Source organism: Bombus huntii, chromosome 8, assembly GCF_024542735.1.
Source record: "Bombus huntii isolate Logan2020A chromosome 8, iyBomHunt1.1, whole genome shotgun sequence".
NCBI classification, from domain to species: domain Eukaryota; kingdom Metazoa; phylum Arthropoda; class Insecta; order Hymenoptera; family Apidae; genus Bombus; species Bombus huntii.
This window is the reverse complement of record NC_066245.1, coordinates 10,614,736-10,636,501: the sequence shown is the minus strand read 5'-3', so window position 1 is coordinate 10,636,501 and position 21,766 is coordinate 10,614,736. Positions and strand designations below refer to the sequence as shown.

General features: G+C 35.1%; 1 protein-coding gene across 12 annotated transcripts in view; it reads right to left on the bottom strand.

Moving 5' to 3' along the window:
- The window catches only part of LOC126868434 (inositol 1,4,5-trisphosphate receptor), a 48,209-nt gene that overhangs the window by 17,055 nt on the left and 9,388 nt on the right, over positions 1-21,766 (bottom strand). For 10 of the 12 annotated variants that reach the window (XM_050623842.1, XM_050623849.1, XM_050623845.1 and 7 more), the window contains exons 2-9: positions 16,898-17,100; positions 5,044-5,114; positions 4,766-4,878; positions 4,546-4,632; positions 1,861-2,355; positions 1,255-1,393; positions 854-1,065; positions 195-521 (exon numbers count right to left, since the gene is read on the bottom strand). In XM_050623842.1, the coding sequence (XP_050479799.1) occupies positions 195-521; positions 854-1,065; positions 1,255-1,393; positions 1,861-2,355; positions 4,546-4,632; positions 4,766-4,878; positions 5,044-5,114; positions 16,898-16,995 (1,542 nt within the window). In that variant the 5' untranslated portion in view covers positions 16,996-17,100. The remainder of the gene's footprint in view (positions 1-194; positions 522-853; positions 1,066-1,254; positions 1,394-1,860; positions 2,356-4,545; positions 4,633-4,765; positions 4,879-5,043; positions 5,115-16,897; positions 17,101-21,766) is intronic. The other 2 variants (XM_050623843.1, XM_050623854.1) reach the window with 1 other exon arrangement.

Sequence of the window (21,766 nt, the reverse complement as noted above, 5' to 3'; positions counted from 1 at the left end):
CCTTTCGCGTCATCTTCAACTCAATTAAAAATATTTAGTTATTTCGTAACAAAGCGTGTAATATAAATTTTATCTAACTGAAAAAGTAAAAGACGCGGAAAATTTCAAATACTTAAATATATCTTGAAAAAAACGTTAGATAGGAGATTTTAAATAACAAAGGAAGTATATTTAACAATATTTAACAATTTTACCTGAAGTATCTTAAATAATTGACCAAGTATGTATTGTTCTCGCAATAACTTTTGCCGATCCCTGACAGCATTGGTAACGATTAAATCTAAAGCTTCGGATTTATTCTGCTCGTTCTCTAAGCCAGCTATAAAATATACTATATCCTGCAATAAACTTGTCACGGCTCTTCTTTCATTGTGCGAGATCGTACCCTTTTCCAGTTTACCACTAATTGACGCTAACACTTTGCATGCGTCATTCGCAAAATCGAGATCTCGCACCTCGACTGGCGACACTGACCTCAGTGCAAACGCCTCTTTATCTTCTTTATTGATTGCACAACCCACCTTGCGATATCATTACAATTTAGACAAGCGATTTTTTTTTTAAAGAATGGAAAATAGGGCAGATTGCATTATATGTATATACTGTTGACCAAAATTTTAGAATCAATACGTGTCTCACGTAATTCAAGAATTAAAGAAAGAAAAGTCAGGTAGTTTAGGAAATTATTTAGTCAAAAATATAAAATTTAACAAGTACAGAAAATTATCATTAATATCTGTAACATTAACTTCCTATTAATAACATAATTAGCATAATATATGATAAGTCAGAACGTTATTTTAAACTTTTAACTGACAGTGTATACATTGCAATCAGTTTCATTTAAAAGTACCTTTGACATAACAGGTTTTTCGTCATCCTTATCGATTGGTACACTGGTCGAGTGAACCCAGGTGTTCGTACATATATGATGTAACCTGACGAACGATGATTGTGGGACCAAACTGTCGCCTCTCGTTAACGTAGTCGGATCCAATTCGAATAAGGAACTTATTTCGTTACTGTGTGGTACTGATACTAATCTATATACCGGCCCAGGTGGATCTATAAACCACACGATCTATATCACGATTATATTTAGAACTGTATGAACCACGTATGTTATAAACGTTTATTGTATAACTGTGCAAGGCTTCTCTACTATTACAACATGCGGGGAAATGTAATAACTTTATGTATACATTCCCTGAAGACTGTCGTCGATTCTATTTTACACATAAATATCTATCTTACCACGCTTGCCTTTTGTGGTCTCACGTGGTTCGTCGGTGTCAATTTCTGCGGCCAAATATTGTCCCGTCGCCAAATGTTTGAATCGGAACAGGGAGTTCCAATGACCTGCTCCTCCTCTGCAAGGATCGTGCTGAACGACCTGTAGAAAAGATTATTAAAATGCTTGAAAACCTGTCAATATTGCATACATATATTCTCTGATAACAAATAATTTTCTATTATTACTATATTTCTATACCTTTCGAATCATCGGTAGCAGAAATAGTATTATTATTAAGTAAACTAACAATAATGTATGAAAGAATCTAACCCTGACATGTTGTAGCATAGATCAAGTATTCATCAATGCAAGATCAGTTGCTATTCAAGCTTACTATTTACTAATTAGTTTTTTGCTTATTAATTCCTACGCCGATAATTCCTTGTACGTTTATTTTGATTTCTTAATAAATAATTTATTAATTCTTTATTTATTCCAAGATCTAACATTCGCTACACCAATTGAAGGCCGTCCAATACTAACAATATGTAAGTACTAAGCACCAAGGATTTATGAGCTAGGTTCTCTGAACACATAATATATTAATCAGACGATAATATTCTTACCTCAACCTCCCACAAAGCTTTACTACTGGTAGCTGCAGTGGCGCTAGTCCTACCAGTAGTCCTGAGAAATACATGTTGCTTCTTCTTGTACTCGTCCATTGTAAGAAACTTCTCTTGTTCCGCGTGAAACAGACGAACGACATCGCCACCCTTTAAAATCTCCTCTTGGTTCTCCCTATGCTCCATAAATAACGTTACTTTCCAGGACGTAGCCGCATTCACTACATTCACTTCCTTGCAACCGGGATTATCGCTCAATTCGTAATTGGCGGCCACATGCAGACCTTGTCTTCCGGCGTTCACTGGTTCCAAAATCACTTTGTCACCGACGACTACGCTGTCACCATCGCTACGCAGTTTGTAGAAAGGCATTATGTAGAGCCAGGAGCCCTCGTTGCCGTTCGCGTCCAGGTACACCCTCATCGCGTTCTTCTCGAGTAGCGCCGGAAGTCTCTTGTTCACCGTCAGGAATTTATTGGATTTCAGATGCAATAGCTAGAAGAGAGACGTACTTCGATCTATAAAGAATACTGCTATATTTAAAAGAATAATATTTATGTAATACAACATTATTATTTGCAGAACTTTCGACGTTATTATTTGGAATTCCAAAGGCATCGTAAATCGAATATTGCTTTCTACAGAAATCTGTAAAATTTGGAAATTGGGTATTGGAGATATTTTATAAATGGAAATTTGAAATATTTCAGAAGCTTATTTCGAAATAGCGCTGAACGATTATTTATTTATTATTGTTACTTAGGATTCAGGAAAGTATTATTTAAAATTACATAGTAATGGTAAAATAGAATTTTCTAGCTATAGAAATTTTATGGATATCAAAGTGACAGTTGAGTGCAATTATTTACTATATTATCGCACACAGAATCTGGAATATTATTATTTAAACGATTACATAAATATTTTAAACTAGAATATTGTTTTCCATAACTATAGTACCATACAATTTTTAGATAATCATACCAGAGTACTCTATTATTACCTAGTAATATGGCAATTAATTGAAATAGAAGCTATCGAAAGGCAAGAGCAAAATTCTATTATCGTTCGATCCACAGGAGAAAAAAGAATGAAAATGAAGCACGGAGCGCTAAAATAAGAAGCAGGACGTCAATCACACTGGCCGGTATATTAACTTTCAAGTCTATCATAATTCCCACACATGGAAGGAATAAAGCAGCTCGATAGATCGACAAAGACCCGATGTTATACGTTATTGCATCACGTTAAGTAGACGTCTAACGACGTTCATAGACACTCGCTCGCACGCCAGGAGACGATATATTTCGCCTCCACGTATAATACATTTAGCGACCATCACTTCGCCTATATAATGTTGTTCCCCCTAGTTGTTGACGCTAAAAGCACCGCGAATGGGATTAATAATTCGATCATACACTTAAAACAACACGCAATCGCGAGTCGAAAGCCAAAACGAAATTCAGTGTTTAGATAATGCACTGCATCTTGACGATGCTTTCCGCGATAGTTTCATGCGACAGGGATATCACGAAAGGAAGCTAATTCTGTTAATTGGCGACTGGTTATCGTTTTGTGTTGTGTTTTTTTTTTTCTTTTTCGCGATAAGTCGACAACACGCAGAAGGAAAATGGCGAAATATCATTAGCCTATGATATTTGATAATAAGAAATAAAAAGAAGTAAGTAAGGTAGTGAGCATTTATGCTAACACTTTCGAGGTGTATTTTTCGTGTAATAATGAAAGCGATAATACGATAGTATGGAGTATGATACACTTAAATTTGAAAAAAAATGTATAAAGAGATGCGAAATTTTACATTAACGCTTTATAAAGGCGAATATTTCTTAAAATATACTAATAGAATACATTAACAAAAAAAATATAATAATACGGAGCAGGTATAATACGTTTAAATTCGAAAGAAATTGATTAAACACGGAGAATAAAAATTTCAAGAAACGAGTCGGAATTAAATTAACTGTCTTTTTTCAACACTGAACGCAATAACATAATAACACGGAGCATAATAAAAGAAATAGGTCAAGCACGAAGAATGAAAATGTAGAGAGAAAGCTCGAGATTTTGCATTTATTTCTTTTAAACTTATTTTTCTTTCGACAAAATACCATTGTGCGTTTAAATGCTATAATATAATAATAGGAGTACAATGCAGGCATTCTTCAGAATGCAGATACGTTCTTCTTCTTCTTCTTCTCGCGATGAACTTTGTAAAATAATATCACGGACGGTAAATCGCTTAAATTGTGAAAAAGGTAGGTTGACCATAATGTATTACGTAGGATATATAGCTCCATTTATAATGAGATCCTGTGTCCCCATAAATCTTCGCGACGGAAGAATATAACAGCCCACAACACAGTCTTTGTAAAAGCTACCTTGAAGCGTGTTATCCAGTTAATTCTGAGAGGGTTAAAGGGAAAGAAACAGGGTATTATCGGGTCGTTTCATTCAAAAGGTATTATTTAATATTTTCATTAGTATAGAAATGGTAAGTGAAGCGTCTGTATAAAAGAGAATTCTGTCCTTGAGTTCTAAAGCAAAAGCTGAGCTTTCGAAGCGTGTAGCGCAAGGTAAATTGATTTAGTTTGTATAACGGGGACAATGTAAAAATATAGAGAAATATTAGAGAAACAAAACATGGTAGCTTTGATTCTTTCTCACCTGCACCACATTACCGTAGGAGACCACGCTGCCAAGCAGTTTCTTGTTTTCAGTCTCGTTTTGTTTCTTTTCTATCTCGGCGGCATGCTAGAAATTGATCGACACGTTAATCAGGATTAAAATGATTTATTTAATAGTATAAAATATAATTAATTTATTAATTCAAACTTCAATTGTTAGATGAAATAGCGTAAAAGTTTCATGAGACTTTCAAACTCACGTGCAATCTTTTCAAAAGCACGGCGTCGGTGCCGCTAGCGCTTTGCTTTGCTGCCTTCCAAAATTGTTTTTGGGCGGAGTAACGGTTCATAGGGCATATTTTGAACAGGCAATCTAAAAATTACGCAGAAGACCAGCGACACGTTAATCGGATGAAAAACATACGAGTGTAAAGTTTGGTTAAAGGAATGGAGAGCTCGTTTTAGAAACGATCGATTAAGTTACTGACTGATCTTTTATTTCTACGATAATCGTCGATGATAATTTTTGCTGATTTACCTCGGAACTTCTTAGGTGGATTCGATAAATCTCCAGCCTCGGGACATACCACGCATCTATCGTCCACCAACCTGGAAAATAATTAGAGTGAAAGAATCTGTGTAAATATTAAATTTTCTTTGCATTTATTTAAAAACTGCGCGTGGTCAAAACGAGTGTTAAAAATCCAACTTGGTATTAAATTCAACCGATTAAAGGCTAAAAGTAATAAAATATCGCGTCAAATATGACTATTGAATCTGATTTTATTGATTCATATTTGATTTTATTGAAGTGTAAAAAAATATAGGTACACGAGAGTAATAAACATATAAAAAATATAAAATAGACATATAAAAAATTACAGGATCTAGGTGAAATGACGAAAAAACTATTAAAGACAATTTTTTAGAATTTCCTTTTATAGTCGCAATTTAACACGACAAAATTCGATAATTTAATTCGATTAAAAGAAATTGCGAATCGAACGTTGCGTGGACAATACGTTACTCGTTAATAAGTCAAAGCTCTCATTTCTGTTTAAAGATCTTACAGTCTCCCCGTATTTCAGTTTATGTTAAACTTACTTTCCTCTTATTTCGTATCAAATAATCTACTATAAAGCTTAGAATTCATTTCTGAATAAATATTATAAAAACTGTATCCTATCCGATACTCTTTGAGTTAAACTCGATTTAAACTTCGCTTAAACTCGACACAAAGTGGCGAGAGCTCTGAAACAACTAAACCGCGAGATTGTCTTTTGATGGCAACGCCTCGGGGTTAACAACATAATATAGGAGACAGTCGCGAAATAAGTGTGGTCCAGCCAGAACGAAAGCAACGTGCAGATCGATATTGGGGCAGACCCAGTCTTGCCCGGGAGCTTTAAAGCTACGCAGCGTCGACGAACTTTCATCTGTCGAAATATCGGCGTATCGTTGTCATCGTACGATGCTGTCGCGCGTTGAAACAAGTGCACTTGCAGCGGCGCAATATTTTCTACCCTGTGGGGTGAGCGGTTTAAAGTCTAACAAATTACACTGTTGTTCCTTTCCTGAAAAGATCAGAAAACTTTTCCAACAGTGAATGGTGATATACGATGGCTGTGTGGACCAAAATAGCCATAAATCACTCTGCACAAGGAAACACAATACATGATGACAAAAATGGAACGCACGAAAGCAGTAGAAGTTTTATATAAAATGGAGCGTCATCGAATAATTGCAAATCAATAAGTTTTTATTTTTGGAGTTGAAATTTGGCGCAGTTTAAAGTAAAATAATATCCTGAATATAATATTTCTCCTTTAAACGATGCGGTGTTGGGATTAATATGGAAAAAGAGGAAATAATTTTATAGTCTTTTAATTGCACATCGCAGAACGTAGCTAACAAGTATGTTCTTTTTTTAGAACCTTTTTTAAAGTTGTCCCAGATAAATATTTTTGCAGGAAAAATTGTTAGAACAGGGGGATATTTATTTTACGTTTTACTTTTCCTTCTTCGGTAACTTTTGAATAATACGTGCCATTCGCTAGACAAACACACTTCTCCATAGTCTGCAAGTAAACTAGGTCATTCATATGCAAGTCTAACTTTTTATTGCTTTGTACTTTCAAAAGATTTGGAAAGGTTCCAGCACACTTATGAACGACTCATTGTAAAAGCGGCCTCTAAGTCGGATGTTTAAGATATTTCCGAATAAAAGGAAAAAGTTGAAGGAAAGAGATCTAACAGATTTTCCCTACGATTACATCAACGACCTGATTTACGTACAAAAAATTAATGAATTACCGTAGTGAATTCAATTCAAATTAATGTCCGAATTTAAAAAAATCCTAATGAAATAATCGACTTGGAAAAGATCTTGAAGAATATTATCCCTTCGATAAATCCAATTTTCTTATTTCTAACTAAAAATACATTTTTCACGTTGACAGTAAAGACCGTATACCTATTTGAGCATAGTCTGTCGCGGAAAATACAGACAGGTAAGAATAGATTCGACCAGAGAATGAAAACGGAATCGAGCATTATTTTAACATGACAAAAGCGCGTTTACAAGCTGAACAGAAACGAAGGTACATATTGATCGCGGAATCTTGCATCAACGAAGCACTGAAACGTTGGATTCCACGGTGAACGGTTACTGTAAAACATCAAGGGGAAAAATAACGCTTCCTGTCCAAATAACGATTAATTACAAAGGCCGCTTTTATGGTTGACAGAAGAAAGTTGTTACAACGAGGGTTGATTACATCCCTTTCAGTGTCAGCCCGGCTATCCGTAACTAACCACATCGCTTGTTGTTCGTCACTAATAGAATACATAGTTTGCTAACGAGATTGCATTTAGGCTTCTTTCATCCGCAAACGTAAGCTCTTTTAACTACCTCGAAGGCTAATGCGTTCCCTATAGAACGTAGCCGCAAAGGCTGACGAGGTTCGTATAAGGTAAAACCGTTCGTTTCGCGTGAAATATATTCTTATTTCGATTTATTAATCATTGAATGTCTTTAGATTTTATAATATTATAATATAGCTGCTTCCTTATTTTGTTTCATTAGCAGGATATTAGAAAAATTATTTTAAATAATAATGATATTTGTGTTACGTACATTGCTTTATTTCCGTATCTTTCTATCGAACCGCACAAATTTCAATTAGAATTTTAAATCTGTGCTATTATATTATTGATAATGTCACTTCGCTATGTTCGATAAAAAGAATGTAAATGTGTTTCCCGTTTATAAGCGCTAATATAATCTTGACATATCCTGTATTATTTTATTAGATTGTAAATCAATTTTTATCACACTATTAATTACTATGATTACAGAAAGTAAGAATTTTGCTGTTTATCTTAGAATGATGTATGTAAATTTCAATTAGTCACGGATGGAAAATAATAAAATTCCCAGTCGGATACGATTTGCTATCGTGCGGCATGCATCTTATAAAATAAATCATCACCTGACGATAAATATTCCCGGTATCATAAATCAAAGAGATCTAAAATAGCGGGAAACTACTGGTAGCATCTACCGGCTGTGACAAATATTCAAAGTGTGGAAAACGTGAAACTCGCAACTAGCTACAAATCAATTGTCTGCGCGATGTAGCATCCAAGCCAAACGACAAAGTGAAGATTCGAAATTATATTTCATTCTCGTTAAAAATGAAAAAAAAGTGACACTCGGTATGCTCCATCGCTATGTAAATCATAAGAGATCGACATATTATGTCGAGTGCCTCTTTATGTATATCGAGGCATGCATAGACAATGATCCGATATTCCACTTGCACCGCTAAAATCACTCGCACGATAAATCGGGCTTGCACGTGGATTCTGATCGGCAAACAGTGAGAAACAACGTGTGCCAGCACCTGGCGTGTAACCACGAATACTCGAACGCGATACATCTGTAATCGAAACCACATCTCGACTCTGTCGCTCGCGTTTCCTATTAATGATCCGTGAATCCTCCATAAGCTGAATGAAGTCGGGTCAAGTGAAAATATTCGTCGAAATATCTTCTATCCTATTCGATGTGCAAATAATTTGCCTAATAAAATAGGCGAATAAACGTCAGATTCGTGGTACGTTTGTTATCGCAACCATATTTCTGTCCTACGTTTCGAGTAATAATTCACAGATTAATCTATAAATCGAATTGACTCGACTTCACTTAAGACGTTTATCGAAAGTCCCGAATCTTCGCCAACGCGTAAAGAAAAAATATTTGGCCAAAACACAATGTAAATCAATACCAGGTTTGTTATATGTTTGCAACTGAAACTGTATTTTAGTTCTACCATCCACGTTCACTGATAATAATTCACAGGCTGGGTATTTTTCTAAGGTTGGCTACCGGAAGCCATTCAAAGCCGAAAGACAAGAATTGAATAAATAACAATAACAATTCGTACATCAATCCGATATGTTTGCAATTGAAACTATATTTCAGTTCTACCCGATTCAACCGAAAATGTTCGTCGGCATATCTTCATCAGTGTACGAAGAAAAGAGATCCATTGAAAAGGCGAAAGCAAACCGATCTTATTCGACGATGTCTCTATACGTTCGACAATCTCGATTCAATTTACATTCCCATCGAAACGCCATTACCAATACAACGAACGAAGATACACTTTTACGAGCATAGGAGAAAAATGAGAAAAAATTCTCACCAGGAACAAAGCAAATTAATATTCGACTGGCGATGCACGTCGCTCTTTTAGCAATGAATGCAATACGATCGATCGAAGAGGCGTTCTAAAGAGAGACGTGCGAGTCAAAGCTATCGGGTCAGCGAACAAGAAAGACAACGTAGACACACGATGTAAATTTTCGCAGGGGTTGCCTATAATACACATAACTGAGGAAACGGTTCGGCCACGAAAGCCGATATCGTGTCACCTACAATGTCGTGTCCATCGTACATCCATAACCGTGATTGAGTTAGCCACGTTACCGCATATAGCCCATAGTTGCTACTGTTAGACCATTAGAAGCAGAACCGAAGGCGGTTTTAACCCAAGAACGTATACATGCATTGCGCATTATCTCATTTAAAAAGCCTTCACACGCTTAGAAACCTAACTTCGTCACACACGTTCATCCACGCGCGCTATTCATCGGTGTTCGTTCTTTATGTCGATCGAGTAATATCGAAGAGATGGCAAATCGAAAGCCGAGAAACCGAGATGTTACCACGTAATAATGGATTTCTAGTATACCTGCAGGAATGCACGGTATGTGCTTTCGACTGCGTACCGTGCACTTCCTGCTGATCAATAAATCACCACGTCCCACGCCCTCGATAATTTTATTAATAACTTCGTCGACGACCGTTCAAAATTGGTAACCGTACGAGCGTTTCTCTCGCGGTGGAAGAAAAAGGTACGTGTACGAGCTGCGAAATCGATTATTCGAAATCGAAATTATACGAGATAGGCGTCAGTCAAATATTTTGGCACAGAAATTTCAAAGATTTCAAAAAACGGTGTTAACCACTTTGGTGTGTGAACGGGCCGTGTAGTGATTTAAGGGCTGAATAACGTCGGAGTAATGCTTCTATCGATGAGAGAGACGATTAAGAGTTGGATATCGCTGGCAAATCTAATCTCGCGCTTAATTAAGCATTGACGCAAAACGATTGTGTACTCGACGTATGAAACACTTAAAAGATCTTCAGAATGAAAAAATAACAATAAATCGACGATCGTGACGATCATTCGAACGCTGATATTGCTTTAAAGCGATAAGCATCGCGAAACTTCTCTAAACCTTGTTGCACGATCATTTGTTAACTAATATTAATGAACCTTAGAACTGACGAAGGACATAGATTTTTATTGTACAAACAGCATCTATTATTTAAAAGGTTGCAAATTAAATCACTAATATTATTAACGCAGTGTTTGTTACAAAGTGATTCCGACTTTATATGATGTAGAAACTTATTTATAAAATTGTTATTGTTGTAGCCTTGGAAGACTAGTGATTTTTCCTATGAGTTAAAGCTATCGCTTGATCAGGATCTATTAGCAATATTTGCTTCTTACTGATTTGTAAATAATGCAAACAATCTTTTATCTGAACGTAAAACCTCACTTTCTATTTCGAATAAAAAAATTTGCATATTCATAATTATTTACCCTTTCGATATATCGATCCTTTACCGTTATATCACCGTGATTCCAAGGGGCAAATTAAAATCGAGGATAATGGAACAGATAACTGAATTATGCAAGAGCACTTCTTCAAGAAAGAGCATATTCTTTTCCCTAAATGGAAATGTAGAACGATCGAGAAGAAAGAAAAATTTATGCACAATAAATTTATAGTAAATAGATATAAGGGAATAATGACTTTTCGTAGTATCTTGAAACCTAGGAGCTAAGAAGCTGATTGGATGAAAGCGTTGTTGTAAACGTTAATTACATCCCTTTCGTTCGCACCGTGAGCTGGTATACCGAATATAGACAGCGAGTGCACTGTTATGGCAAATGACAAGTGGCCGTATAATCAAGATGCTGGCAGAAAACAGGAATTAGTAGATATACTCCATTCATCGGGACAGGGATTTAGCTTGACGAGCTGCGATCAACTATTATCTCCGTATATTGGCGTTAATCGATCACTAGCACAATATGGTCCAAAGATCGTCAAATACCTTGCACCCTGTCTTTAGAAATTTCTATCATAGATACAGTGACAATGGTCGAGAGATTCGATTATCGTATGCTTTATTGAACTTTTTGAAAGAATATACTCCTACGATATCGTGTGCTTACTAACGCTAACGTTATGATTGATGAATGTACGTTAATATAATTAAGAGTTAAAGAGGAAAGGATAGGAAGAGAAATATTTATTAGTCTAATATTCTTTATTAATGGAATTGTATTTTATCAAAATAAAGATATCTTGGATTCGTGGATATGGTTACGACAACAAGGATATATGTATTTGGATAATAAATATAAACATGGAACGTTACAGTACTAGATTATTTTACAATTATATGATATTTTGATAAAAATCTCGCTAAACGGATATTGCAAAATTTGGAGACTGTCTTCTTCCACGTCTTTCTTCTCTTATCTTCAACTGACATCTCATATTTATTCAAGAAACTATCAATTTCACCTATAGGATCCTAATATATTATTTATTTTTTAGATTATTCATTTTAGTGTACTATATTAACATGTACCAAGTAATGTAATAAATTTCGTTATACTCAGAAATCCACCAATTATTATGCATTAAGAACTATATTCATGGACTGTAAAGAAGCGAAATTATAATTCTAATATTATTTTTTACAATATCAAAAGCGAGCTAGACTTGTTCTAGAAGTACACTAGCCTTTTTCATATTCAAAGTATCATTTTCATATTCAAAGTTTGTACGTAAACATTGATAATTGAGATGGTTGAAAAGGAACACAATGTAAAAACGTTCTAGAACGTAAGAAATTCATGTGCCATCGTCATAATTCATACGCATATGTATATTATATACACTCTTTGTCTCAGCTACTTAGCTGAAAGCACGTTATCTTTGGCTTACTCTATGAAAGGAGATAATAACGAATTGCAGAGACCTGCTCGCGAACTAAGACCATTCGCAAAACCAGATTCGCGGAATTCGATCGCCGAGATTTTATTTAAGTGGCCATTCATGCCGGTGAATGCCAGTAGAGTGGGCGAAGTGTGCCTGACCTGTTTTTCGAGTGGCAGGCGAGTCTAAATGGAACTTAGCGATTAATCGCTCTTGGAATGATGCGTGTCAAAATCATTTACAAACTGAATCCTCTGCTATCGAACAATTTTCAGTATACCAAACAAATAGTATTTCCTCTATTCGTTCTTTGTTCTCTTCAAAATTCTTTCACGCTATAAGAAATTTTATACAATTCTTCTGCGATATTTCTCTTACGATTCTTTCCTCTTACATTTTGTTAAATGTTCAAAAAACTAATATTTGACATTTACTTAAGACTCATGTAAAAATACAAACAGCTTTCACGTTGAGAAATGTCAAGCAATTTCTCAAAACCATCATCGTATAATTCTTTTCTCCTTTTCTTACTAGCCAAGTAATTTTCCTCGTTTTTCTCCTAAGTCTATGCGATTTCACCGCTCTCATCCAACAAGGAAAATGTAACTAATAAACATTAAACTTCACGTGGCTTTTAGCTTGGGAATGTCGTTTATGGTAAAAAACTTTATTCGTCTGAAATTATACAGAAGAAACATAAAATGGTTCATACATGAACCTTGCGAACGTTAAACCGACCAATTCCACATTTTGTGCATTTTTCGGATGTATTAATGTTGAATGTTTTAGAAAGAAATAATTTACTTCCATTAGATCATTTATCAAAAAGTACATGACATAAAATTTCATTATCGCGAGAATAACGCATAAAAATATTATACGTGTTACACATTGTCAAAGATAGAACAAAATAATGATTTTAAAATGAAAGTGGTTCGACATAGTTAATTATTAACTTTGTAACAAGCTTAAAATCTACAATATGAGATGGAACAATAACTAGAAGATAAAAGACGCTAAGTAAAGTTTCCTTGGAATAAATAGGAAAAATTTCCATCATTTAAAAACGGAATAGTTTAACACAGTACTATTAATACTTCGATCTTTCCGAGTTCCGCAAAATTGTAGGATCTAAATAACAGAGAAAAGACACTGACAAAAATTTCGTTAGAATAAATAATTTTGACCAAGGTTTAAACAACCAGTTGGATACTCTGTGGATGCAATAAAAGGTTTAACTCCCTTTGAAGGAGAGCATCAAAAAGGCATGTGCATCGATTTCACGAGACAGCAGGTCTCTGTGAAATACGTCTTTTTTCCGTGTCGCCTTGCACCGCTAATCGGAGCAATGATTATAGGCAATTTTCACTGGTTGAAGACCGGTTCCGGTATAAAAAGCGACAGGTATTTGCGTACGTAATTCTACGCTCGAACAAGACTCGATCGAAAAGAAAACATATATTACGAATTAATGTAAAACGATAATACAAGTCGATTTTCGAAATTACTATGTATCATACGGTGGTCCGTTTAATTAATCGATCAAAGCAGAATCTACGTTAATATAGTCGGAAATGAAATTTTATTCAAGCGAGACATAAAATTAGAATTCCGAAAATTCAGTGAGTCCATTATTCCAACTCGTAATTAAATATTTCAAAGCGACCTTTCACTTCGATTTAAAATTCAACAGTCTCTTTACTTTCTTATATTTCAAGTGTCTCTTTTCCAATTTTTCTTTTCTATTTGATCCAAACGCCATCGAGTGACTGCCATTTCCAACCAGAAATTTCAAAACGGTAATTCCACGATATTACGACACTTGCTTTTCACAATGTTTTCAATGCTCGTCGCTGTTCCAATAGCTCGTCGACAAAAGAAAGAAAGTTATTTAACCAGCTATCAAATAAATCTCAAGTTGTCCAAAGTATCTGCTCTTCTCGACCTTTCGCAACAGAAAAAATGCGGAAATCGATGACAGATTTTCCTTTTAGCTTCTGTTCCCGTGCACAAGTTTCAGAACGAGAATTCTACGATATCGCAATGTTTATCTTTCGAAACGTTTTCGATATTTGTCGATGTTTCAACAACTTATCCGCGAAGGGAAGTTATTTAATCAGCTTACAAATAAATCCCAGGCTACCCAGAGAGCATCTGCTACCGTCGAATAAATTCTCCCCCTCGACCGAGGGAGAACACATGCTATTCTTTGCTCGCGTGTATTATCCGCGCGCTGCTGCTTCGTGCCAGCACAAAGATAGGATCGAGTCGATACGAGCAGGTAATAAGGCGATCTCTTTGTAATCGACCCCGCCTATCGTGTACCCGACTGTGCAGACTTTTCAAAGGGTATCTCTGCATATCGATGTTAATCTGCATCTTTAAACCATTATCGGGGAAAAGTAACATGGAGTAAAATAGTCTACCGGTAAACATATACGAGATTTTCCTGAATCTATTAAGGGACAATATCGTGTTCATCCAACATATCATTTGCAATATTTTGTCGGCACTGTTAAGTCGATTCACCTTTTCTGTTCTTCTCTGTTTCTTCTTCTTTTTTTTCTTTTTTTGTTGTGATTATGGAGATTATAGAAAATCCTGAGAATTTACTTGTGACGTTTATTTCGATATAAATGTGACCTATTATGCCTGATATTATATCCTTTTCAACGTTATTTGGTTTTTACTGAGATTTCATGAGAATTTGGGAAATTGAAACGTTTTCTTAGCGTTAAATTTGTTGGAATCTTTGACTACATAAAGCTAGCGGGCTTTCTTATCTTGTCAATCTCGATCGTAAAAATGAATAAAAAATAATGTTCAGATAGTTGACAATTTTATTAGAGTATCACAATCATTTTAAATCTATCACGGAATAATCTCAATTTTACCAATATGAAAAAATGATCATAGAAACGGTTTAAATAAGAAGGAAAAAATTTTCTAAGATTAGCCAAATGGCCATGCAATTTTACAAAGTGTTTATCCCTTAACAAAGTTCAGATGTAAACGCTGAATAAATTTCTATTGTTTCTTACACGTCAAAAGATACATCCTACTAGAATGCATAAAATTGAATACCAATGCATACGAAGCTACGAATTTCTTGAATCACCGCGTAGAAATATTTCAAAGAACAAGATACCAATGTTTGTCTTGGAATATCTAATCGTCTCGGATGCTAATCGCGAGAAAGAGTTCAGAATACATATAGCGTGTGCATTAAGATTATTGAAATAACCTGGTCCCTACCCCTTCTACGCGAAGACGGAATGTCGCGCGGATAAGGAAATGAATTATCGAGCGTAAAATGGTGACACCGAGATAAGTATTCGAGATCAGAAGACGCTAATGGGAATAGTATTCCCCAGAATATGATTCGTATCTAAGGAACGTGAATAGGAGTATCAGGGGCTTGATAAATCCTCGAAAAAATGTAATCATCAACTTGGTGAAATGCGTATTATGTAATGGCCAAGGTCAATCTGTCTTCTATCAGAAAGTAAATGGAATGTGTACTTTATCTGAATAAATATATCTGTGATGATGAAAACTGCTTGAAGCTTTTGGATATATTTTCGTTTAATATATGACTTTGCCAACAGATCACTTTATTGAAAAAATATAGAAGTTTTATTGAAATGCCGTATTTCATTTAATTTTATTTATATGTCGAATAAATTCATTCGTTGAACGATGATTATAATTTGTTAGCAATTTTGAAGCATTCAGAATATATCTGGCACAATTTTCGCTAATTTCAAATAGCTACCAGCAGAAAAGTCTGCTCCAGATCCAAACAACTCTACGCCTAAAGCACGATCTGCTGAGCAAAGCCTTATCGACGAACCCAACTAGCAGACTTCAGACAAAGGAATCCTTTCCTTTCATCTTCTCTTCTACAAGTACCCAAACTACTATTGCCTCTATCTAGACTCCTCGTGCATTCCAATCAAATTCCTAGGACTTCTCTAATCCTTCAAAAATATCTCTACATACTCCTCGACCTATTTTCTACAGCGTCATTCCTATTATAATAATCGCCATAATTTTCAGAAAAATTACTCTGCTCCCTGCCTTCCGCCAAAACTTAGCCGACTGAAAACACAGAAAATATCATATTAAACTAGAAAATCTCTTATCGTACACACTTTGACCCGCCCGATTAAATGTTCCATCCCGAAAGCGTTCGTCCGAATCTAAAATCGTATTATTACACGAACAACGTTTTCACCTGGTTGATTTTCGTTTAAGACGCGAATTATGAAACTTAAGGAGTACCGTGTTGGTTTAACGATTTCGTAAAAACATTGTTTTACAAGCAGAATTAATTGTTGCTGTTGACACGTGACTTCGAAATGGTCGAAAAAGATCGAGAATCTAATTTAACGCCAATTTGTAAATTATTCGAATTTGAAATATCCGAAGATTAAAAATCTGAATCGAAATGTAAAAGTATCGAATTTAGAGGTTCGAGCTTGATTCCTGCATCAAATTTAAAGATTCGATTCACAGACAGAACAGAAATGTTCGCAGATCGCCGTAGCCTAAAGCCGTGTCCCCATTTTCCGTTATTACAAGTTAAATAGAAACTTCTCGGGAGAAACTTGACTTATTAATTATTAGTAAATCCCCCGTTACTTTTCTGGCAACTCGCACCAGAGCTTCTCCTTTAAAAAAAAAAAAAAAAAAACAAGGTACAAGTTCTTTATCACGAAGTAACGAAGCGTTAGAACGAAGCTTTGCGACGGCGGAACTATGCTAATTAGTCGGTACAATTTAATGAATATTCAACTTACCCGAGGGTGGAGAGAAAGCCGGATACGTTGCCTTCGGCGTATAGGCTGACGATGTCGCCCAGATGAAGGAAACTCGCAGAGCCGAGGATCTCGCCCATCTTGAAGCTGTTGTGTTCGGAGTCTCTCGCTCTTTCTTTCTCTCTCGCTGCCCCAAAGTCGTAGAAATTCAACCTCTTAGCCGAGCGAATTATTCATGGCTACACCTACGGGGATAAAAACGATCTTTACTGTTCGTCGATGACAAACGGAGCACCGGATGCTTCACGAGAGTGTTTCTTTATTCAAGATGGAATAAAGGGTTCGAGATTTACGAGAATCGGAACGTAGTAAACTGTGGATTTTCGTGCATTTATGGGAAATTTATGGGTGCGCGTAATATGCGAAAATATATGTACTAACTATGCAAAATATGAAAAACACCTGATATGATATAAATGAAAGAAAATCCGTGCCTAAGTATTAATTAGGTATATTCTAGCAGATACGTTCTTCCGGTTGCGTTTATAAAAATATAAATTTGCATAAATATCCACAGTCTACTTATAAATGGAACAACAGAACCTGTTCTCGAAATTTCATATTTTCATTTCCTTTTTGTTGAAAGCTTTATAGTACTTTTGAATTATGAACGGATGTTTATTATAAAATTGGTGTAGACATTCATAGGAGAATTTTTTGCATTTGGACATATGTAGAATCATAAATGTCTGATTGTTGATCGTTTTCAATGGATATGTACCATTCGCAGCTGGGATCTTAGCTAACGGAAGGGAATACAGGTCTGATTCGTTTAACAGGACCACCTTCTGTGACATAATATGAAAAATACGACGTGCGATAGAATATTTTACAGTTCATAGGTCAGAGAAACGGATAACTTTCCATCCATGTATAATATATTAATTCTGCGATTCGATTGCATTCAAATTTCATGTCTCATAGAAAATTTAAATCTAAATCCATAAATCGTAATTGTAATCGTAATTGAAGCTCGCTGAGACACTTAACACAAGTGATATATTACTTGATAATGGAATTATGATGATAATTATATTGTCCGAAATGATCGACAGTTCTACAAAAGAATTGCTAAATTCAAGCTAACGAGCTTCAGATATTTTGTATTTGTCATTATTATACCAACAATATGCAGGTAGTTTTCATAAAATTAACGTACGTCGATTTTTATTCCGCCAACTCACCGTGGAATTAGCTAAACAAAGATGGTACGTTTTTAAAACTGCCATAAGAATGTCATTTGAAGAATCGGTATATTTGGTGCAATTGTTAAATCCAAGCCAATTATTACAAGCTTTCGTAAACCTGAAGGCAACGAATCGATTTATACATCTAATATTTCCAGGGTAAACATGTTATTACGAGCGAACCGAAAGCGATGGAAACAATTCTTGAACGATATAAGTCGCTTATTTACCGTCAAATTGTTTATCGATCCATCGTAAAACGATTTATAAACAGGATGAAAACCGGAATAATATCCGGATAAACTGAATGAATCGTATTTCTCAATCGAGTAAACGAGACGGATTACACGTGCCTCGTTAACTCTGCGATTCATATATTTCTAATTGTTGTTATACTCTGGGATCAGAGTCAGGCAATTTCAACTGAAATTTTTGCATCCCCCTGGAGACTTCCGGTCGCTTTCAACGTGTTACGCGATCCTTGTGAAATAGGTCAGGTTAAACTTGATTTCACGATGGAAATTGCTACCTTTCTCCTGTCCAACTGAATCCACCACGAAAACGAAACGAAGGAAATTGGTCTACCCTGTATTTCCTATCCTTGGAATGAGCTTGCTCTCTAAACTTCCACTTTGACAAATGAAAAATGAAGGTTTGAAATAATTATTTCTTATTAAGGAGAATTCGATTAGGTTTTGGTTACTTATCAATTATTATTGGGAGTTGTTTTGTAGTTAAAGAATGTTATTAAAAGGTTTGATTGGAAATTCAACAGTCCAAAGAGCTAATTTTGTACATTATAAAATACGATATATATGTTAAGTTGAAAGATCGAGGAAGTAACTTTAAAATTAATTCGGATTATCTTACAAAATATATCTAATTTTTATAATAGAGAAGCCTAACCTCTGGAATATACAATAATAATATTTCCTAATAATATGTTAGAATAAAATTGTGAAATGTAATAAAATTTGTTCATAAGGCCCTTTGTTTCCGGGAAAAGTAAATCTGAAAATTTATCATACGTATGTACTAGGCCGATCCTACATTAGCCATGTTCCAACTCTATTTTCTTGAAAACGAAGCCTTAAATGGAAAGATTTTGTTCTACATTTCCCACTTATTTTCATACGTAGAACGACCTTCTGTCGATTATCTAGTTTTGCTCAGCCTTAAATTAGCCACGTTCAAGTGCACTTGATAAATTTTCAAACTCTATTTTTTCAAAAACCGATAATGAAAAAATTTTATACCACATTTTTTTCTTATTTTCCTAGAAGAAATTACGCCGTACTTGCTTTTCATGTTATTCGGCCCAATCCTATATATATATATATATTATTTATATTATATTTATATTTATTTATATATATGTAAATTCATAAAAAGTAACTCTTTCAATCCTAACGAAACGTTTCTAGTCGAACTGAACCAAATTGTTCGATAATAATCGTAGCAATAAAATAATTCTTCTATGTTGCTTAATGTCAAAGCTCGTTCGAAAATCCGTTCCACTGTTAGCTTCTCGTCTCATAACGCGAGTTGGCAAACATTTCTGCTACATCTGACTTTCGACGATCGTTCGATCATGTTGAACTGTGTACCTCGTTAAATCTTCGCGCCAGCTACACAAACCTTTCCACCATATTTTCCACCACAAGAACATTATCATCGATTTCTTCTGCAAAACTGAACCCATATCTAGCTGTTTACACGTAAGCCTAAGGTTGAAGGTCAGTTTATTTCTAGATATAACCACGACATTCTTCCTTCGCCTCGAAGACATCTTGATTACGGATAGCTTCGCCCCAGGGAATCTCTTCGTTCGTCTTGCCAACGAATTTAAAAGAAACAAAGGAAAGCTCTTCGCTTGTCAATTAATTCTTAAAAGAATTTGCTGCTGCACGGAACGAAACTTTGCTCGGTTCGAAGCATCAACTGACTCTCGGTTAGATGTTTTCCGTGATTGCAATTGTTTCGAGACGATCTATTGGTAAATCTCTCTTAATCTAGACAATTTTTAAATCCCTTTATCGATAGATTAGGAACGTTAAAATGGAGATAGCAAATTCACTGCTACTCGAACGTGATAATTCTTTTCCTGAAAGTGCAGACCTTTCACATTAAAGATACTGCTATCTTGGTTTAAGTAATAATTAAACTACGCACATTTATACAAATTTATATCGTTCTAAATATATTCGAAATAAATGAAACTTAGATAGAAAATTGTCGTGCGTATTAAATATCACACACAGCGCTATAACTTGAATATTTCATATATTTTTGTACATCATGTGTGTCCTGTAGATTTCTGCGTAAACATCCGCAATCAACTAATAGTGTTTGTTTGAAACATTATTTCCCATTTCTTATCTATCTAAATCACATTGTTAAAACGCATAAAAATTAAAGCGCAGCTGTTAGTAGTACACATATTACTGAGCAACTAAGTTTTAGGTAATTAATTGCCATTCAAAAACCTGGACAAAGGGAAGCAGAACGTTAAATTCTTATCCAAGCGAATTTATATAACGTTGGTCGTAATAATAGTACACAATGCAACATAACTTTTAACCATTAAACTGCAGTTACAGTGTAGCAGTAAACAGATAAAAAAAAGTAGGTTAAACAGAAAAGCAACTTGTAAATTTATTTTACGTGCCATTTTGCCGAACATTTAGACTTTAGAAGATCAGTAAATTTCTTGGTTGAATGTTATCACTGTATCTTAACGTGGGTGTCCTTACGACGATTCAGCATGGATTACGGCCTTTGATCCCCCTTATAACGCTTTAATTTTAAGCTTTTTAAGCGCGAAACCCTAACAGTTTCGTTTGTCTTGGCCTTATCGTGGGAGTAAAAAATCAATTTTTTCTTTTTCCACAAAATATATATCCAATCGATCGACGCGTCAATCGTACACAATGATCGTTTAGCGTTTATTGTGCAGCAGGTTTCTATAGCTGGGCAGTATCAGCCGCAATTTGTAGCTCTATTGTTGAGCAATTAAATCATTCGAATCACCAGCGTGACTACTTTGCCGCGCAGAGAAACGCACCGTAGGGTATTACGATTTGATTTTGTATCGATTTGTTATTATACGAGCGGCGTTTTCACCAAGCTATTTGACTTTTGTTTGAAATCCGGACCATGGAATAAAGAGCAACGTGTTATGTTCACGATTTCATGGAAAGATTATTTTATAAACAGAATTTTAAGTTGTCTTTTTCATTTTTCAAAATTTATTTTCAATTTTAATTCGAATTTTATTTGTTAACAATTAGAATGCTCTGCTTTCCTCTACCTTTTTTTTAGTGAAAATCCCAATCGCGATTTAACAGTTCGACAATTTATATTTCTGACATTTTCACGATGATTTGAAATTAAGATTAACTGGTTTAACTTCAAAGTTTGGAAACTTCAATTTCTCTCGCCCTATTTTCTTTTATCTCCAAGACACGATCCGCTCGCGTAATTTGTCTACCAATTGCTTTGGAGAGCATATTACAATTTCCTCGATCATTGTTACCGTATAGACTACTCGTCTGCGTTTAAACTATTCTGTGATACCAATGTATATATGCAACTATCCTATGTGAGCTACTTTCTCCATCCAAGACTCTATATCTATGTCAAACTTCCTTGTAATACATAGTGA